This window comes from Otolemur garnettii, unplaced genomic scaffold, assembly GCF_000181295.1.
Source record: "Otolemur garnettii isolate 467f Iridium unplaced genomic scaffold, OtoGar3 scaffold00023, whole genome shotgun sequence".
NCBI classification, from domain to species: domain Eukaryota; kingdom Metazoa; phylum Chordata; class Mammalia; order Primates; family Galagidae; genus Otolemur; species Otolemur garnettii.
The window spans coordinates 5,331,891-5,351,771 of NW_003852418.1; the positions used below are offsets into that span (position 1 = coordinate 5,331,891).

At 42.1% G+C, this 19,881-nt stretch overlaps 1 protein-coding gene and 1 pseudogene across 1 annotated transcript in view; one reads left to right on the forward strand and one right to left on the reverse strand.

Moving 5' to 3' along the window:
• Positions 1 to 19,881, reverse strand: part of PTPRT (protein tyrosine phosphatase, receptor type T) — a 762,820-nt gene that overhangs the window by 635,208 nt on the left and 107,731 nt on the right. Inside the window, exon 5 of the mRNA XM_012803799.1 lies at positions 3,606 to 3,780. Within this exon, the coding sequence (XP_012659253.1) occupies positions 3,606 to 3,780 (175 nt within the window). The remainder of the gene's footprint in view (positions 1 to 3,605; positions 3,781 to 19,881) is intronic.
• On the forward strand, positions 14,777 to 15,622 carry LOC105886764 (annotated as a pseudogene).

A 19,881-nucleotide genomic window follows, 5' to 3' on the forward strand; every position in this document is an offset into this window, starting at 1 on the left:
GTTTCCCTCAAATGCTCAGGGCTGCTGCCTCAACGGGTCCCTGGACACCACTCCAGGGTGACGGGTTTCCTTTGCTCTTGCTTCTGGGTGCCCCTGCATTTTATTTGCTTGTTTTCCAGGGGTGTGTGTGTATGTGTGTGCATGAACACGTTTAGGCAAAGGTTAAGTGTGTTTCTCCAGGATCCTGGAAGTTAGCTGAGAGTTCAGCAGAAAAAGGCCTGAGTCAAAACCCTAAGTTAGCCAGAAAGGCCCAGGCACTTCTGCCATGCGCCTTAGCTGCTTGCCAGCTCTCTGGGCCCCTCTGGCACTGTCCTTGACATTGTAACACCAGATGCCAACAGGGCCACAACTTGTAGGCACTCCAGATGTCCTGGAAATAGCACGAGCTGGACCCAGGCCAGACTGCAGCTCTGCCCCTTAGGACCACCCTCACTTTCTCAACCTGGCTGCCCTGGTTTGCCCAGCTCTAAAATGAGTTAAAATAAAACCAATGTGCAGAGCTGCAATTAGGATAAAATGGGATAACATATGTGAAGGGACTGCTCTACATTCAAGGGACCAAGGTCTTACTACCATCTAAATATTAAAATGGGGATACAATGGGCACTAAGAGAAGTGATAACCCATGCCAAATATATGGATGAATCTCATGAAGGTCTAATAGAAGGGGACAGGTTACAGGGAGTGCCACTACCACCATGGAGACCTAGAGCCACCTGGTGCCTCCCCTAAGCTGGAGCAGGACATGCTACAGGAGACAAGCTCCAGGGCAGTGGGGGCTGCAGGGCCATAGTGACAGGCCTGGCTGGTACACTGAGGCAGAGGCTGCACTGCCCCTTCCCCTTAATACTGCCCAAGATGCTCGGCTACCAGAGGACAAATCACTGCCCCAGTACAAAGGGAGGCTCCCTCTCCAAATACAGGCAATGATACTGTACTGCACCCCTGCCCCAGCAGCCTCTGGATTTGTCTTCCCAGCGCTCCTTACCTTGCAACTGAATAGGAAAAAGAGGAGAGGGAAAAAATAAACCGAGAGTTTTCTGGTTCCATTTGCTGGTATGGGAGGCCCGCTAGAAGGGGAACAAGAAGCACAGGATCAGGGCAGCTCAGGGGATGACACGCTTATCAAGTCCCTGAAAACCCCGCAAAGGCCACTGAGTTAACAGACCAGTCTGAAGGCACCAAAAAAACAACAATGTGAGTCTTACACAATCAAAGGAAAGACTTCAGTGTCAGAGGCACTCAGTGTCAATACATGTAAAGAGGAGTTTTGCCTATTTTGTTCATGAGTAATTCGTCCATCTTAAGCATAAGGGTTCGTGGCATGATGAGATGAATCCCTGTTTTTAGGCCAATAGTTCATTCACTCATCCATTATTCCACAACTTTGCTTAAGGTTGAGGCTTATGAAAGGACTGACCGTGCAGGTGGGAACAGTCGAACACTGGCAATTTGATGTGGCTCAGCGTTCTCAGAGCCAGGCACTCTGGGTGCTGTGCAAAGTATGATCCCCTCACCCCGCACAGACCTTATTTCCAACAAGGGGCAATGGAAAATCATCCAGTAAATAAATAAAGGTAAATTATCACTTTAAAGTATGATGATAACCAGCTAGCAGGAGACAAAGTGATGTGACAGAAAGTGACCACCGGGAAGGAGGGCAGGGGAGGGGCCGGGGACGCTGTCCAGGAGAGGATGAGATGGTGACATTTACGCTGAGACCCGAATGATGACTCATCATCAGCATGTGATATCCATAGAGTCGAGATGGTATAGAGAATCCCAGCCTGCAGCCCCCAGTGTGGTCCGGCTGGGATCCCGGGTGCACAGGCCAGCAAAACAGGTCCAGCTTTATCCACCAACCCATCCTTTGAGCAAAGAAACCAACTAAGGGGCCCTCTGGGGCCTGATCGATGTTTTTTCCCTCCAAACACACCGGGTGTCACTGTACGGAGAGCATAACATGAATAGCTTCATTATTTCATTCAACAAATGATCTTATATTAAACTTTTAATCGGTGAACATAACATGGGTACAGCAAGTACATCCATACGCTGCTGCTGCCGGTGTAAACTGTCAAGCTGTTTTTTTTTTCCTTTGTGAAAGCAATATTGCAACACAAAGAAAAATCCATAAAGATGCTCATATTCTTTGACCTATCAAGTCTACCTCCAGGGAATTTATCCTAAGGAAATAATCTGGTTTAGTGGAATAAAATGTTCTCATCGGAACTCCACTGAGGGGTTCATTGTTATGTACACAAAGGAAAGAAAAAAAAAATCAAAACACCTGGAATTACCCGGATGACTGCCAATGGGAGGATTTTTAAAAATAGGATAACTCGTTTGATGAAATAGTATACGACCATTACGCATGATAACTAAGATTACATAGGGCTTCAAAAAATAAATGGAACAGCCTGCTTCTTGAGAGCAAAGAAAACAGGTGCCTATTTTAATGGAAAGCATGTAAACAACTCTCAAGGTGAGCGAGAACAAGAAAACGGAGAAGAATTGAATCAAGGCCGGGGGGCAGGGGATTATTTATGTCAAAAGCCATCCTAAAATATTGTCATTGTATGGAGTCTTCAATTAAAAATCCCTTAGAAACAGCAGGAGGAGAAGACTGCAAGACAGGGCCACCCAAACAAAAGGGCATTTGTTCATTCTAACTTTAAACACAAAATAAGGCCAAATTTAGGGATACCTTCTCTGTCATCTATCCTCAGGCTCCTGTGTATGGCTCCTGATGTGAGACTCAACTTTTTTTTAATTTCAGGTTAATATGGGGGTACAAATAACCAAATCACAATATTTGAATTTGTCGGGTAGAGTCCCTCTTGTAGTTATGTCCTGCACCCAAAAGGTGTGGCATACATTCTTGTATTGTGCCCATTCAGTGGGAGCACCCCAACCCCCCCACCTCCCTCTCATTCTCTCTCCCCCAAGTTGAATTGAAATGAGTTTTTCTCCTATATGGGAGTGAATTAGATCATCTACTGCCTTCATATTAGTATTGAGTACACTGGATATTTGCTTTTCCACTCTTGTGATACTTTACTAATATAGCCTCTTTAGAAAGAAGGATGGAGAATCCTCAAAGCACTCAAATTAGATCTCCCATTTGGCCCTGTACTCCCACTGTTAGGCATCTACCCAGAAGAAAAAAGAATCATTTTATATTAAGGACATATGCACTAGATTGTTTATCGCAGCTCAATTTGCAATTGCCAAGACATGGAAACAACCTAAATGCCCATCAACTCAGGAATGGATTATTCAATGCATGTCATGGAATACTAGTCAGCCATAATAAAGATAGTGGCTTCACATCATTTGCATTAACCTGGGTGGAGTTGGAACATATTCTTCTAAATATCGCAAGACCCAACTTTGAATAATATGCAATGTTGCATTATTTTATAATAGTAATCGCTCTTTGAAGGTCTATGTTGGGAGAAGGAGGGAAGAGTAATTAGACATTCCTGCTCTTTTCTACCGAGCAGGTAGAGATGTAGTAGGTGGAGACAGGGCTGTGTGGAGGGAGCAACAGAGACCGGGGAACTGCAGCCACTGGGGAAGAGGCACAGGCTGCTGGCACTTACCTTTCACAATCAGCTCTGCGTAGTTGGACACTCCAGAGCCACCGTCAGAGCGGATGACGCAGCGGTACTTGCTGATGCTGCGCTGGGCAGTGTCTGCCACACTGACTGTGGCTGAGAAGCGCCTATGGTTGACCACACGGGTGACCATGAGGGCTGTGTCCCTGCCATTCCATTGCTGCAGAAGAGAGGAGGAAAAAGAGAGAAGGAGTCATGGTGTCACGGGCTCCCAACACAGAGGGCCCCCCATCATCACCCCCCGGGGCCCAGGACTTTCCATTATTAGAGGGGTTTCCGTGGTTGATTAAAGATATGATTCAAGACTGAACTTTGGCAGTGTGCTGATTCTAGAGGGCAGATGCCTGGTGCAAAGAGAAGGCAAATGCTCCTTCGAAACACTTTGGCTCAGGCTACATTTGGTGTTGGCATGTGGCCTCTTAACCTTCTCCCCTCCCATTTTCCTTTATCCCTGAAGCAGAACACACAGCACTCACCCACAACAAACCTGGATGGATGAATGGAAAACCAGCCCCCATGGAGTGCTAATAAAGAGCCTGGCTCCTGGCCCCATGCCTGGTGCCCTGTACCCCACCCCATAGCCTCTGAGCCCCACCTGTATCACGCTGGCACCATGAGTGGATGGGAGCTTTTCAATACCTTTCTTCATTGCCATGTGCTCTTTCCTCTGCCTGGAATGTCCTGTGTCCCTGCAAATACTCCCTCTCTCTTAAAGATGCATGTTCAGCTCACCCCGATGGCTAGTATGCTCCCATGACATCACAGCTCCTTCTGGAAGCTCAGCATGCCTTGGTGTATGGAACAGAAGTTCCTTCAAGTGTTTCCCACTTTAGACCATGAGCTTCCCAGAAGCAGGACTTCCCTCTATTCATCCCCAGAACCTTGCCTGGAAACTTCCAAACTTGGTAAACATTTGCAGAATCAAGGTAAATGCACACGAGTTCTGTCTTCAGCATCTTGAGTTCTAAGAATGAGACCTTTTCCCACTTCCAAGTTACGGCAACTGGTAAGGTACTTGTGCGTGGATGCAGTTTCCCTGGGTATTCACTAAGCATCCAGTGTGTGCCAGCCCCAGAGCTGAGTATTTCTGCATAGATCTCCTGTTTAAATCTTCCCAGCCTTATCTGGGGTGGATTATTTGCTGCTCTTCTCAAAATATGCAGACTAAAGGAGTCTCTTTTCCAAGGTTTCAAATTTCAAGACCTTGTCCATAATTCCTGCCTTAATCCAAGAACTTTTTCCCCAAAAAATGAAATTGTGTATTCCGATGGTCTGCTCGGATTTGGGAAAATCTTGTGATTTGTGATTCCTATGCCCTAAGCCTTCCTCATCATTTCCTGTGCCAAGTGAACAGTTTCGCCTCACGCACAGCTGCTTTCATCGTTGTCACCTCCTGTCACCTCCTTCAGTGACTTTTCAGGATGGGGGCAGAGAAGCAGGTGAAGCCACAGTGCTCAGCCAGATGGCAGCAAATGAGGGGAGGCAGCGAGCGTGAAGCCAAGAAACACGGAGTCACCCAGGCCCTGACTGGCAGGGTGTGGCCAACAGAGACTTGCCCCCACTGAGCACGGAGATCCTCGGTGATATTCTGTTTTTTTTCCCTGTTAACATTTTCCAGGCTTTCTGCCTTAAACATGTATTGCCTCTATACTTAAAACTAATAAAATCAACAGAATTTTTTAAAAACCACAGCAGCAGAGATAGCCATAACCCCCTCCCATGCCAGAAAGGAACCGATAGGACCAGCAAAAACCATCACAAGGAAATGGAGGAGGAGACTAGGCACAAGGACTAAAGCCATCCACCACCTGCCTCCCTCCTGGATGCACCTTTGCAAGACATGGTAGAACGTGGACCCCACTGTGAGGAACTACCAGACACCACACGCAGTGCCCCTTCCCAAGATAGGGCAATGAGGCGGTAGAGGAAATTCTGGCAAACACGAGGAACATGGTCTGGTTTGGGGAAGAGGCCAGTGAGTATGGGAGGGTCTCAGAAGAGACAGGTCACCAAAAAAAGCCCATGTTCCCGCTACTGAACACGGCACTTCAGGACACTGTGGGGATATGAATGAGTGAGTGATGAGGTTTCAAGAGAAGATTTTCTAACTCGAGTTATTTATAGCATCAGAAGTACTTTTATCTTTTCTTCTCTTCTTTCTTTTTTAAGCTAACAGCAACTAAGTGCCATTATGTGCTAAGAGTTATATACGCCTTCTCATTTGTTCCTCATGAAAACTCATAAGGTAGGCACAGTGCTTACCTCCGTCATTTGAATGAGGAAGCTGAAGCTCAGAGAAGTGAAATCACCTGCCCGAGGGTACACAGCTCGGAAGCTGCAAAGGCAAGATTTGAATTCAAGGCATCTGGCTTCAGCTCCTGCCCTCGAAACATCCGTGTGTTGTTCTGATATCGACTAAGGACTCCCCTATCTCTCACCCCCTCTGGCATTCTCATTCCCCCACGTGGGATAACACGAGCAACAGGTATGACACCAGCATCCACCTCTTTGCTTCCAATTTCTTAACTGAGGGGAAAAGTCGGGGCAGGGACAAGAAGTAGAGTTAGGAATGTTGAGTGAGGGGTGGAGGGAAATAAGAAAGATGCATGTGGCTTAATCAAGCAGACATGACATACAGGGCTTGGCCTCTGACATTTGATATTTTGAACAGTCATAAAATTCAGGGGATTAAAAAGGAGCGACTGAGAGATAACAACACATGAGCCCTACCAGACATGAGCTAAGAGGAGAGTGGATAAAGAAAAGTCCTAAGAGGAAAATAAACCCCAAGGGACCACGGGAAGAGTTGTGAAAAAAAAAGCCATTTGCAGAGTCTAACATGCCATTACAAGTAAAGAGCAGAAAATGAGAGACCCAAGGACAGGCTTGAAAAAATAACCCAGACGGCAAAGAAGGGAAAGATAAAAGGAATTGAAGAGAGAGAAATTGATCAAGAACACAGACAACAGAAAATGGTCATATAAGGAATCTGCTCCAACAGAAAAAAGCAGAATGGATGGAATACAGATCAGATTGCAAGACATACGAAGTCACTTTCCTAGACTAAACCAAACCAGAATCTTCAGATCGAATTTACTTGATAAAATTTACGAAAATAAAATGATTGAGGTTCACAAAAGTATTGACTATTAAGGATAAAAAGAGAAATAAAAATCTAGACAGAAGAATAACAACCAAAAAGATTTAAACCCAACTGGTGGAAAACTCTTCATCTGTGACTGTCTCCCCTGGTCCACCAATGGTCACAGGAGGCTATAGTTACAGATGTCTATAAGAGGACAGGGATGGAGTTAGAGAAAGACAGGATAGGGGCTGCTAATTATAAAACAAGGGCAAATGCCCCCCAGAGTGTGAAGCTATTGGTGGTGATTTCATTTCTCTGAGCTTCAGTTTCCTCATGTATACAATGGATTTGATAATGGTGGCCACTCTGAGGACTAAATGAGAAGTTGCATAAAACACTTAGGGCATGAAAGTCCATTCTGTTGTTGGCAGAGCTCTCCAAATTAACCATGAAATTAGCCATAAAAAGTGTAACAGCTACCCCAAAGATGCCCACATCATAGTCCCTACAACTCATGGATATGTTACCTTACATGGCAACAGAGACTTTGAGGATATGATTAAGTAAAGGGTCTTGAGATTGGGAGACCATTTTATATTGTCCACCTAGGCCCAATGTAATCAAAAGGTCCTCATATGTGAAAGCGGAAGGCAAGAGAGTCAGAGGCAGAGGAGGCAGGGACAGAAGGAGATCAAAGTGATGCCACTGATGGCCCCCAGAAGGAGGAAGGGGCCAGGGTCCAAGGAATACAGGCAGCCACCCATACACACACCGTGGGAAAGATAAGGGAATGGATTCTCCCCTGGAGCCTCTAAGAAAGAGATTCATTTTAACACAAGGACATTTGCACTAGAATGTTTATTGCGGCTCAATTCATAATTGCCAAGAAGTGGAAGCAACCCAGGTGCCCACCAAACCATGAATGGATTAACAAACTGTGGTATATGTATACCATGGAATACTGTTCAGCCATAAGAAAAGACGTAGATTTTACATCTTTGTGTTTAGCTGGATGGAGTTAAAACACATCCTTCTTAAGAAAGTATCCCAAGAATGGAAAAACACATATCCAATGTACTTAATACTAGTATTAAACCAATATATAGCCAACTACACGCCACATAAAAAACACAAGTGTATTCTAATGAAGGGGAGGGGAGATAAGGAGGGAAGGTGATTGGAGGGTTCTCACCTAATGTGCACAACGTGAGGGTGTTCAGCATGACCCCTGGGTGAAGGACTCAACTACAACTTGAACTTTACCTTAGAAATGAAAACAGTGTAACCTAAACATTTGTACTCTCATATTAATCTGAAATTTAAAAAAGAAAAAAGGACGGGGGTGGGTCGATCAAGGGAGGGTTAATAGGGGGACCACACCTATGGAGCAGATTGCAAGCGGAAGTTGGCTCTATCAGGTGTAGAACATCAATGTCTTAACACTGTAATTGGGTGAATGAGGTGAAGGCTATGTTCATTAGTAGGATGTAAGCACTCCGATTTGTACAAATAATCAACACATTGAATCCCATAACGGCATAAATGCATTCATGATCTATGTATAAATGACTTAATAAGAAAAAATAATAAAAAACTAAAAAGAAAAAAAAAGAGAGAGAGAGAATGCAGCCCACTCACACCTCGATTTTAGCTCGTTGAAACCTACTTCTGATTTCTAATCTCCACAACAGTAAGGAAATAAATTTGTTTTGTCCGGAGCTATTAAGTTTGTGAAATTTGTTACAGCGGCAATAAGAAACTAAGGCAAAGAGCAAAAGGTTGGCTGCGTGCAAAACATTCATTGTTCATATTTAGTTTAAGTTTTATTTTGATGTTGCCTCCAGTATTACTTATTTTTCTTCTTTCTGATGTAAGATTTTAGCATAACCAGAGAGGATTAAGAGCGTCCCCCTGCACAATTCACATTTTTCTGTTTAGCTCCTGAACCAACAAGCTTTATCCTATGGAAGGATGGGAAATTGCAGGTTGTCTCATAAAATCTCTGGAAAATAGGCCTTTTGATAATCACACTTGTCATATTGGGAACAGGCAACAGCAGGACAGGGCCCAGAGTCATGATAGGAGACAGCACCGTGACAGACCATCAGCAAGGAGAAACAGAGGTCAAGTTCAGAGAGAGGAGCCCTGCTGGGAAGAGTCCACAAGTGAAACTGGTCCAGACACGACAGAGCAAGGAGGCAGGTGCTGAAGGTCAGGCATGAGGGTAGGGACCCAGCAGCCCAGAAACAGGAATCAGATGCCAGCAGACCAGGCAGCAGAGGCTCCCTGAGCATGAGGATCAGGTGTCAGAATGCTGTGTCAACAGGGAGAAAGAATTTATGCAGAGTGACCATGTGAGAAGCACAGGTCCCAACCACTGTCTCCGCCTCAGAGAGAGAAGAGAAAATGCAAGGGCAGAAAACAAAGGGAAGTTCTGTTAAACAGATGAGGGCTCAGAGGTTCAGAGCCAACAGAAACTGGACAGGCTTGAGTGGGCCCAGGGAGAGGTGGATCCGAGAGGCAGGGCCAGCAGGCCAAAGTGGAACCAAAACACAGAGCCAGGGAGGGAGTGCAGACTGCCAGCCAAGACAGCAGGTAGCGTATAAATGCACGGGGTGCTAGGAATGGGAAGCAGCCCAGTGGCCACCATCCTGAGGAAAGCTGCAGAGAAGCGTGGCACAGACGAATGCCTGGAAGCCTGGCAAAGATTCTGTCACCGCAGGGCCTTGTCCACCATGTTGGAAATTTTCTTTTGGCTCCTGTCTCATTTTTCAGACATAAGTTTGCCCTTCCTTTGAAATTTCAGGACATGTTTCTTTTCTTTCCATGGTACTTTTTTCAAGCCTGTGTTCCTGTTGTTCTAAAGTGGAATCTTCTTTCAGCTCTCTGATTCTAGGAGCCAACTGAACAAATGTCCCAGTGGACTCTGACAGGTGGCATCTCAGGTCGGGGTCCCTGGGAGCAGGATCTGAGACACGGTGGTTTATTGAGTGCTCTCAGGAGCAAGGGAGTGAAGGATAGAGTGAGGAGACAGGCTAAGCAAGGATGAGGTCAAGGCTGGAGTCGAGCTTCAGCCCCATCCCACAGGGAGCCCTGGAGCATGACGTGTACCCAGAATTGATCCCACCTCAAGGGAAGGAGCCAGCATCCGAGCCACCATGTCATGGCCCAGCAGGCAGGGGAAGGAAGGAGCTTCCCACTTGACCCAGGGCAGTCCTCTGGGTGAGGGGAGCTGTGACGTTTTAGTAGCAACATGCACAGTGCTTTGGGGAGATCTATCAAGGATGCAGACAGCATCCATTCTACTCGCCACACTCCCATCTCTGCCTTCTACAGTAAATTATACATGCGGTCTCCTGCAATCCAATGAGTCACTGCTGTGAAGTTTGCCTCTGACTGTTTTTTAAAAAATAGGGTGAAGAACTGACCTCAGTAGAACACCAGCAATTTCAGAATGCCCCAGCACCCCTGCCATCAGGCACTGCTTCCTAAGAAATGTCACCATCTCTCCCACGAATTAAGAGTTCCATAACTAAGGGACTTTGATAAACATTTCATTTAATCTAAAAGGATTTGTCTGAGTGTTTTTCAAGTAAAAGTCACATTAACTGACATTTTTGAGGGTTTGCTTTGTGCTAGGCACTGTGCTAACTGGCTTACATAATGAGAGTTCACTTAATCCTCTTTAAACCCCTATGAAGTTCTTAAAGGATGGTCGCTGGACGAGCAGCAGCAGCAGCAGCATTTGAGAACTTATTGGAGATCTAACTTTTTAAATATATTTTTTATTTATTTCACAAGTTTGAGGGTACAAATGTTTTTTTGTTTTCTTGTTTTATTACATGAATGAATGGTATAACACTGAAGTCAGAGCTTTCAGTATACCCATCACCAAGGCAGGGCTCACAGTACCTGACAGGTAGATTTTTATCCTTCACCCCCATCCCAACCTCCCCCCTTGTTAGTTTTCAGTGCCTGTTACATCACAGATATATATATATATATGTGTGTGTATATATATATATATATGCATACCTAGTCCACTTACAAGTGAGACCAGGTGGTGTTTTTTTTTTTTTTTTTTTTCCATTCCTGAGATACTTCACTTAGGATAACAGTCTCCCATTCATCCAAGCTGTAGCTCAATACATCATTTCACTTCTCTTTGTGGCTGAGTAGTAGTCCATGGAATGTACATACCACATTTTTTTTTATCCACTTATCATTTGATGGGCATTTAGGTTCATTCCATACCTTTGCAATTGTGAATTGTGCTGTGATAAAAATTCAGGTGCAGGGGTCTTTTGATATAACGACTTCTTTTTCTTTGGCTAGATACTGAGTAGTGGGATCGCTGGAGCAAATGGTAGTTCTACTTCAAGGGCTTTGAGGAATCGTCATACTGTGTTCCCCAGAGGCTGTACTAATTTACATTCCCACCAACAGTTAATAAATGTTCCCTTTCACTGGATCGGCACTGAAAAACATCTATTATTTTCTGACATTTTAATAAGGAACATTCTGATGAGAGTAATGCGGTTTTTTATTGTGGTTTTAATTTGCATTTCCCTGATAAGTAATATTGAACTTTTTTTTTTTATATGTTTGCTGGTCATTTGCATATCTTCTTAAAAAATTTTTTTTTCCTGTTTATTGCCCACTTGTTGATGTTTTTTGGTTTTTTTTCCTTGCTGATTTGTTTTCTTTGTAGATTCTGGATGTCAGTCATTTTTTGCATTTAGAGTTCGTGAATATTTTCTCCTATTCTGTATGTTGTCTAATTACTCTATTAGTTATTTTCTTTGCTGTGCCAAAACTTTTTCGTTACTTAAGTATTGTTTATTTTTGTTATTTTATATATCTATATAATTACATATATATATATATACTTTGCTATAATATATTTGTTCGTGGGGGTCTTAGTTATAAATTCTTTGGTTGTTCAGAAGACTTTTCCTATGTTTTCTTCTGGAATTTTTATGGTTTCAGGTCTTTACATCTTTAATCCATCTTGAGTTGATTTTTGAATACAGTGAGATATAAGGATCCAGTTTCATTCTTCCGCATGTGGCTATCCAGTTTCCCCGGCACCATTTATTGAATAGAGTCCTTTTCCCAATGTATATTTTTGTCTGCATCATCCAAAATCAACTGTAGACATATGGCTTTATTTCTGGGTTTCCTATTCTGTTCCATAGATCGATGTCTCTCCCTTTATGCTAATACCAGGCTGTTTGGGTTCCTTGTAATAAAATTTGAAGTCAGGTACTGTGATGCCTCCAGATTTGTTCTTTTTGCTCTTCTTTCTTGGACCCATCAGAAATTTATTTTTTTCTAGGTATATGAGAAATGTCATTGGTATTGCGAAGGCAATCATGGTGAATCTGTAAATTACTCTGGGTAGTATGAACATTTTAACAATGTTGATTCTTCTAGTCCATAAGCATTTTGGATGTTTCCCCCTTTGGGCCACGTATCATCAATGTCTCATACTTCTCATAGAGATCTCTCACCTCCTTGGTTAAGCCTATTCCTAGGTATTTTATTTTCTTTGAAGTTATTGAAAATAATGTTGAGTTCTCTCACCTTTATTGCTATGAATGTATCGAAAAGCTACTCATTTGGTTCATTGATTTTGTAACTTGAGACCTTATTGAATTTACTTTCTGGTTGGTTTAAGCAGTCTTTTGATGCAGTTGTTAAGGTTTTCTAGAGATAAAATTATATTTTCAGCAAAAAAGGATAGTTTTACCTCTTCTCTCCTGATTTGGATGTCCTTTATTGCTTTCTCTTGCATGACCGCCCTGGCTAGAACTTCCATTACTAGGTTGAATAGAAGTGGTGGCAATGGGCATCCTGGTCTTGTTCCAGTTTGTAGGGGGAAAGGTTTTCCAATTTTTCCTATTCCATATGATATTGCTGTATGTTTGTCATACATGGCTTTTATTATTTTGAGGTATGTTCCTCCTATGCCTAGTGTTTTTGAGGGTTTTTATCATGGAGGGTGCTGGGTTGTAGTGAATGCTTTTTCTGTATCTATTGAGATAATCGTAAGGTTTTTGCTTTTTATTTTGTGTATGAAGTAAATCATATTTGTTGAGTTGCCTATGGTGAACCATCCTTGCCTGCCTGGGATGAAATGCACTTGATCATAGTGAAGTATCCTTTTAATGTGCTTTGGACTAGGTTTGCTAGTATTTTCATTGCAGACTTTTGCATCTATATTCATGAGGGATATCGGTCTATAGTTTTCTTTTTTTGTTGTGTCCTTTCCTGGCTTTGAGATCAGGATGATAATGGCTTCACAGAATGAAGAGGGAGGATTCTATCCTTCTCAATGTTATAGAACAGTTTTATTAAGATAGGTCTAGTAGAATTAGAACATGGACAAGTATGGTCTGGAGCTTTTATTTACTGGGAGATCCCTTTTATTACTGTTTCAATTTCACTACTCATTATTGGTCTGTTCAGGATTGCTATTTCTTACTGATTCAGGTTTGGGAGGTTTTATATTTCCAAAAATTTTTCCATTTCCTCTACATTTTCTAGGTTATGTGCATAAAGGTTTGCATCATAGTCACACGTGGTATTTTGTACTTCTGTGGCATCAGTTGTAATGTCTCCTTTTTCATTTCAGATTTAATTTATTTGAGACTTTTCTTCTATTTCTGGTTAATTTCACCAGCGTTCCATCAAATTTGTTTATCTTTTAAAGAGCCAACTTTTTGTTTCTTTGTATTGCTTTTTGGTTTCCATTTCATTTAGTTCTTTTTTTTTTTTTTTTTCTTTTTGAGACAGAGTCTCACTATGTCACTCTGGGTAGAGGGGTAGAGTGCTATGGCATCACATCTCATAGCAATCTCAAACTTTTCGGCTTAAAAGATTCTCTTGCCTCAGCCTCTCAAGTAGCTGGGACTAACGGCACCTGCCACAATGCCCAGCTATTTTTTTTGTTGTTGTTGTCATCGTTTAGCAGGCCCAGTCTGGGTTCAAATCCTCCAGCCCCAGTGTATGTGGCCGGCGCCCTAACCTCTGAGCTATGGGCGCTGAGCCAAGTTCTTCTCTTCTCTTTGCTATTTCTTTTCCTATGCTAGCTTTGGATTTGGTTTGTTCTTCTCTAATTCTTTGAGGTATGATATTAGGTTATTAACTTGTGATCCTTCTACCTTTTCGATGTAGGCATTTAAGGCTACAAACTTTCCTGTTAGCATTGCTTTCACTGTCTCTTGGAGATTTTAGAAGCTTGTGTTATCTTTGTCCTTTAATTAGAAAAATCTTTCCATTTCCGTCTTGAATTCATCGTCGACCCAAGGATTATTCAGCCGCAGGTTATTTAATTGCCATTCGTGTATCGTGTAGTTTCATGTAATTTATTTCTACTTTGATTCCATTGTGGTCTGAGAAGACACATGGTATGATCTTGATTGTTCTGAATTTGTGGATACTTATTTCATTGCTTAATCCAGGATCTAGCTTAGGAAATGTTGCATATGCTGGCAAGGATGTGCTGAAAACAGAACGTCCTGGTAGGTTCATTTCTAGAGTCCTTTTTACATCCACTGGGTTTTTGTGGTTGGTTTTCTATCTTTATGATCTGTCCAGTTCAGTCAGAGGAGTTCCGATATCTCTGGCTATTATGATGCTACTGTTTTTTTGCTTCCTCAAATCTAGTAAAATTTGTTCAATGAATCTGAGAGTACAGATGTTAGGTGAACATTATTTCGGATTGTTATACCTTCTTGTAATACACACTTGATTCCTTTATAAACATATTTATCCTTTTTTTTTTTACCATTATTGATTTAAAATTTATCTGATAAGAGAATAGCTACTCACTTTTGGTTTCTGTTTGCATAAAATATTCTTTTCCACCCCTTTACCTTGAGTCTATGAGAATCTTTGCAAATTAAATGGGTTTCTTGGAGATCACATATATGTGGGTTGTGGTTTGCTTTTAATCCATTTAGCCAATCTATATATTTTAAATGGCTATTAAGACTGTTAACATTCAGAGAAGCAGTAGCGGTGGTGGTAGTAGCAGCAGCAGCAGCTGTGAGGGGTTTCCAGGAAGATGGTGCTGATGAAGAAATTCCATGTGGTTTCGTCATGGTCTCTTCAGGAGTATCTGGTTGGGCAGCTTTACACAGTTGCAGAAGCTAGCAAGAATGAGACTGGTGCTGGAGAAGGAATTAAAGCATTAAAGAATGAAACTAATGAGAAGGATGGAGATAAGGGACAGTATATACCCAAAATTTATCACCTAAAGAGCAAAGTTACCGCATTTGTAAGGATGACTGCTCCTGGTGTTTCATGAGAAAGCCTGGAATGAAACCCTACTGCAGAACAATTGTAACTAGTGAATATATGAAAGACAATTTCTTCATTAAAATTGAAACGTGGCACAAACCAGACTTGGGAACACTGGAAATGTATGTGGTTTAGATCCAAACATAAGGAAAACTGTTATAACTGTCTACGTAATATTGTAGATCGAAGTAAAGTTGCACCAGCAGACTACAAAGCTGATGAAGACCCAGCATTATTCTAGTCAGTCAAGACCAAGAGAGGCCCTTTGGGACCCAACTGGAAGAAGGAGCTGGCCAACAACCCTGACTATCCTCAGATGTGTGCCTATAAGCTGGTGCCATCAAATGCAAGTGGTGGGGACTGCACAGCAAAATAGAAAACTTCATTCAGAAGCAGGAAAAAAGGATATTTACAAACTTTTTATCACTAGCTTTTTGTTGGATTGACAAGTGGATTGATCTGACAATGGGAGACATTAGGAGAATGGAAGGTGAGACTCAGAAAGAATTAGAAACAATGTGTAGGAAGGGATCCCATTCAAGGCATGTTAACTGCTGATGTCAGACGAGTCCCTTATAGGGTCAGAGACATTATCAAACTATTTACATAATCAAGGTCAAGTGAGAAGAACAGAGTAGCCAGTGATGAGTGAAGGAGAATCTGACCAGTATCTCACAGTGTTGATGTTTCCCAGACGTTTGCTTGTGATGACACATACACATGCATAGGTTCCAGACCACGTGTGTACCTATCTATGTGGACGTCTAGCTGTACGTAAAATGCACGTAGAGCTACAGATCCAGATACACATACTTATGTATATATGTACACACAAACATACTGAAGGGATTAGTAAAATTTATGCAAAGTACTGCACCTATCTTCAGCAAGAATTCAAAAGAAAATATTTTCAATATCTATGCCTGGAACAGATTTTAATAGGTATAAAAAGAAATGCCATTCACGAATCGATACAGATGTTAACAAGATTATTGTCACAAACCTCCATTTGCATATATGTATGCAAGCCTCTATGTTTATCTAGAAAGCATCAGAAAATATGAAGCCTCTAAAATTTTACCCTATTTGTAAGCTAGCAAGTTAACTTGGCTCAATTCCATGGATACTAATGCGTAGTATCCATACTAACATGAGACCCCTGGGTCAGAGACAAAAGACTTTACCATTTATGACACAGCCAGTAACATAAACATTAGTGTACGAAACACCCATAAATACTATGGAAGTGACATAGACAAGCCCAGATGGATGCCTACCTAGTGAGAAGAAAAAAAAAATGCCATTAATGGACAAATTTGACTGCATTGTAATACTAGCTGGCATGTTTCGTAAGTGTCAAGCTGTGGACACACACACACATATATATATATCCTTTTGTTATTTTTCTGTTCTTTTAAATGAGTCTCTTATAAATTTTTATTTTTGTCCCATAAGCAGCAGACTCCCATAAAAAATTTCTTCATAATTTGTTGGTATTCCAGTGAATTTGGAATGTAAATTTAATATATTTATAACTATTTATTTCTGGACAGTCATTATCTTGTAGCCAAATTTGACAATGTCTGTTAAGTAAGGAATAAAGTTACAGGCCAGTTTTTACTCATTTGCCCTAAGGGAAAAATACTTTAAAAAATTTTTTTTTATTTTTATTGGATTTTCATATTTTAAATTTCAAATATTTTTCTATATCCAACTAAGCAAAAATGGAGATGGCAGTTTGTGGTTTATAATAAACACGAGACAATTTTTAGGTTCCTGTTAGACAAAGAAACTGATGGAGAAATTAGTCTTTTTTTTTTTTGAGAAATTAATCTTAATAATATTATAGGCTATGTAGAAAAATTGAAAGTATGATACTTCCTTGGAGTCTTGTTTGGAAATGACTTTTCTGGATTAATATCTTGGAAACTTTGCAAATGGTCTGGGTTCCTTATGGCTCACATGATAAAATATAGATACTGACAATGTTTTGCTCTTTACATGTTGAAATACACTTCAAGTGGGGGATGCTGCCTTTGAGATAGAAGTTTAAGACACGGTGTAAATCTTGCCTGCACACAATTCGGAGGCCCTGCCAAGAGGTCCGGCAGACCTCAGACTCTAGAAGGTTCTCCCAAGGAGAACATCATTACACAACCTGAATGGATAGCATGAGGATGCTGGTTAGAAGCCACTGCTACTTTTTTTTTTTTTTTTTTTTTTTTTTTAAGAAAGGAATAACAGCTAGGTAAGATTTTTCTAAGCTTTCTCTGAGCTCCAGTTTTTCTCCTATCAGTCCTAGAAGCTTGAGTGGTATAATATTCTCAAAGCCTTCAGGTCACAAAATGTCTTTTTCAACTTCTTGTTCCTCCTAAACTACTACTGATCTGATCAACATTAGTGATCTGATCACGCCCAGCCCTCCCTGCCTCTCTTTCTCCTTTTCCCACATTTCCTGTGTCCCCACTGGAGGGACTGCAGTGAATCAGACATGGGAAGATGTGAGGATCACTACTGTGTTGCCAGACACTGTTATCCTCAGCAGCAAGCCCCACATTTCACAGATCCTTCAGGATAACTGGGCACTGGTGTAAGATAGGTTTTGTCAGAGCATAACCATTGTCTGGAGAGTGTTTGGTGTGGGGGACATTATTGCTAATTTTGTGAAATGAAGAGTCTATCCCTCTCTTTCTAATGCACTTAACTCTCACTGGCATCTATAGTATCATTGGGAACTTGGGCACACCTGGAAATGGGCGCCCCACGTGGATGTTAATATTTTTCTAACCACTGTGGAGATTTGAGGCAAAGCGTGGTGAATGTAAAATACCTAGTTTACTTAGCAGTCTCTTGTATAAATTATAGTAAAACAAAGTAAATAAAATTTAAAGAAAAAATAAATTTGATCAAAAGAAAGACTTAACATTCAATGTCAGTATTGACATGTGAGAAACTGGTCTGTTCATCATGTTGATTGTTACATGTTGCTTTATTTTCTCCCTTACATTATTGTTTAATAAGAGCTGTGAGTTTGAATTTTTAAATTTCTTTTTTTTTTTTACTCTAATGTTTTAAGCATGTTTTCTAAGGCAGGTCCAGTGATGACAAAATTCCTTAGTGTTTGCTTGGCTGGGAAAACTATTTCTCCTTTATTTATGAAACTTAGTTTTATAGGATATAAAATTCTTGGTTGTTAATTATTCTGTTGAAGGAGATTACATACGGGACCTCAATCCCTTCTGGCTTACAAGGTCTCTGCCGAGAGGTCTGTCATTAGTCTAATGGGTTTTCCTTTATAAGTTACTTCATGTTTTCATCTCACAGCTTGTGTGATTTTTTCTCCTGCATTTTAACTTTGGCTAAACTATTGACCAAGTACCTTGGTGATGCCCTATTTGCCATGAATCTTCCAGGTGTTCAATGGCCTTTATGTACCTGGATGTCTAAATCCCTAATGATACCAGGGAAATTTTCCTAAATTATTTCCTTAAATAGGTTTTTCCACACTTTATTTTTCTTCTTCTCTCTCAGGAATACCAATGATTGTATTTGTTTGCTTTGCGTAATCCCATATTTCTTGGAGAGAGTACTGCTATATTTTGAATTCCCTAAATGACTCTTTCATTTCTAGAGTTTCTGTTATAGTTTTTCTTACATTATCTCTTTAGAGAATTTTTCATTCATATCCTGAATTTGTTTTGGGGGTTTTTTACGTTGGCTTTCAATTTTCTCATCAATCCCACTGATCTTACCTACTGTTCCTATTCTGAATTCTAAATCTGACATTTCAACAATCTTCTTTCGTTGGAGTCCACTGCTGGAGAGCCGCTGTGATCCTTTGGGGATGTCGAAACAGCCTATTTTTTTTTTACATGTTGCCAAAGTTCTCATGATGATTCCTTCTTATCCGGAACTTCTTTTAACTCAAAATAGATAGTTTTGTGGTATACTCGCTATCCTCTGTTGGGGCTTCTGGTGGTCAGTGAAGGGAAGGAAAGGTCCCTGGATAGTGTGCTTATCCCACTCCAGAAAAGTGACCAAGTAGAGAAGGGCAGATCCACCATGAGCCTTCAGCACCACTGCTCACCTGCATCTCTCTGTCCCCCTTGTGGGAGTCATGAGCCACAGGGGCAGCATCAGCCCTTGGTGGGGTAGGTCTTTCATGGGGCAATCTGCCCAGGTCCAGCAGTGATGGCCCTATTGGTGTTTGCCCACCCAGGTCCATCTTCATTAGGGTTTCCCAAGTGGCAAAGGTGGTAGGTAGCTGCACTGCCCAGATGGCTGGTGGTGGCCATTGAGGGCCATAGGTATGTGCTGATCCCAGGTCCCATGGGAAGAATTACTGGGTGGGGCCACTCAGGGTATGGCAGCAATCACCAAGTCCATGGGCACCTGCTCTAGCCAGGTCCCCCAGCAGCGGTGTGGGTGTGCAGCATCTACTCATGGGGTGTGCAAGAGCTGCTAGCCTTCCTGCTCCCTCCTTGGCCCTGCCTGAGTGAGGGGGATACAGCAACTATGGATTTGATCCCCAGGTAGACATAGTGCTCTCAGGCTGAAATTTCAAAATGGCACCAACCACAGTGCCCCGGGATTGGCGGCCAGCTGTGCCTTCCCTCCAGAGCAACTCCACTGCATGGCCTCCAATCGGGTCTCTGTGTCAGTCCAGAGGCCTGCTGCATCAGAGGGGTCCTCCGGTTACAATGTCTGCAGGGAAGTGTGGGGCCCCTGGGTCCTTAACTCTGTCCCTTCCCCACACACAGGCCCCTTCCCCGAGTACCTCCAATCCAGCCAGGCCGGTTGTCCCATTTCCCTCTCCTTCACTTTGGGAGCCTCCTGTTCCACTCTGCTGATTCTCAGTCCTCTCTCTTA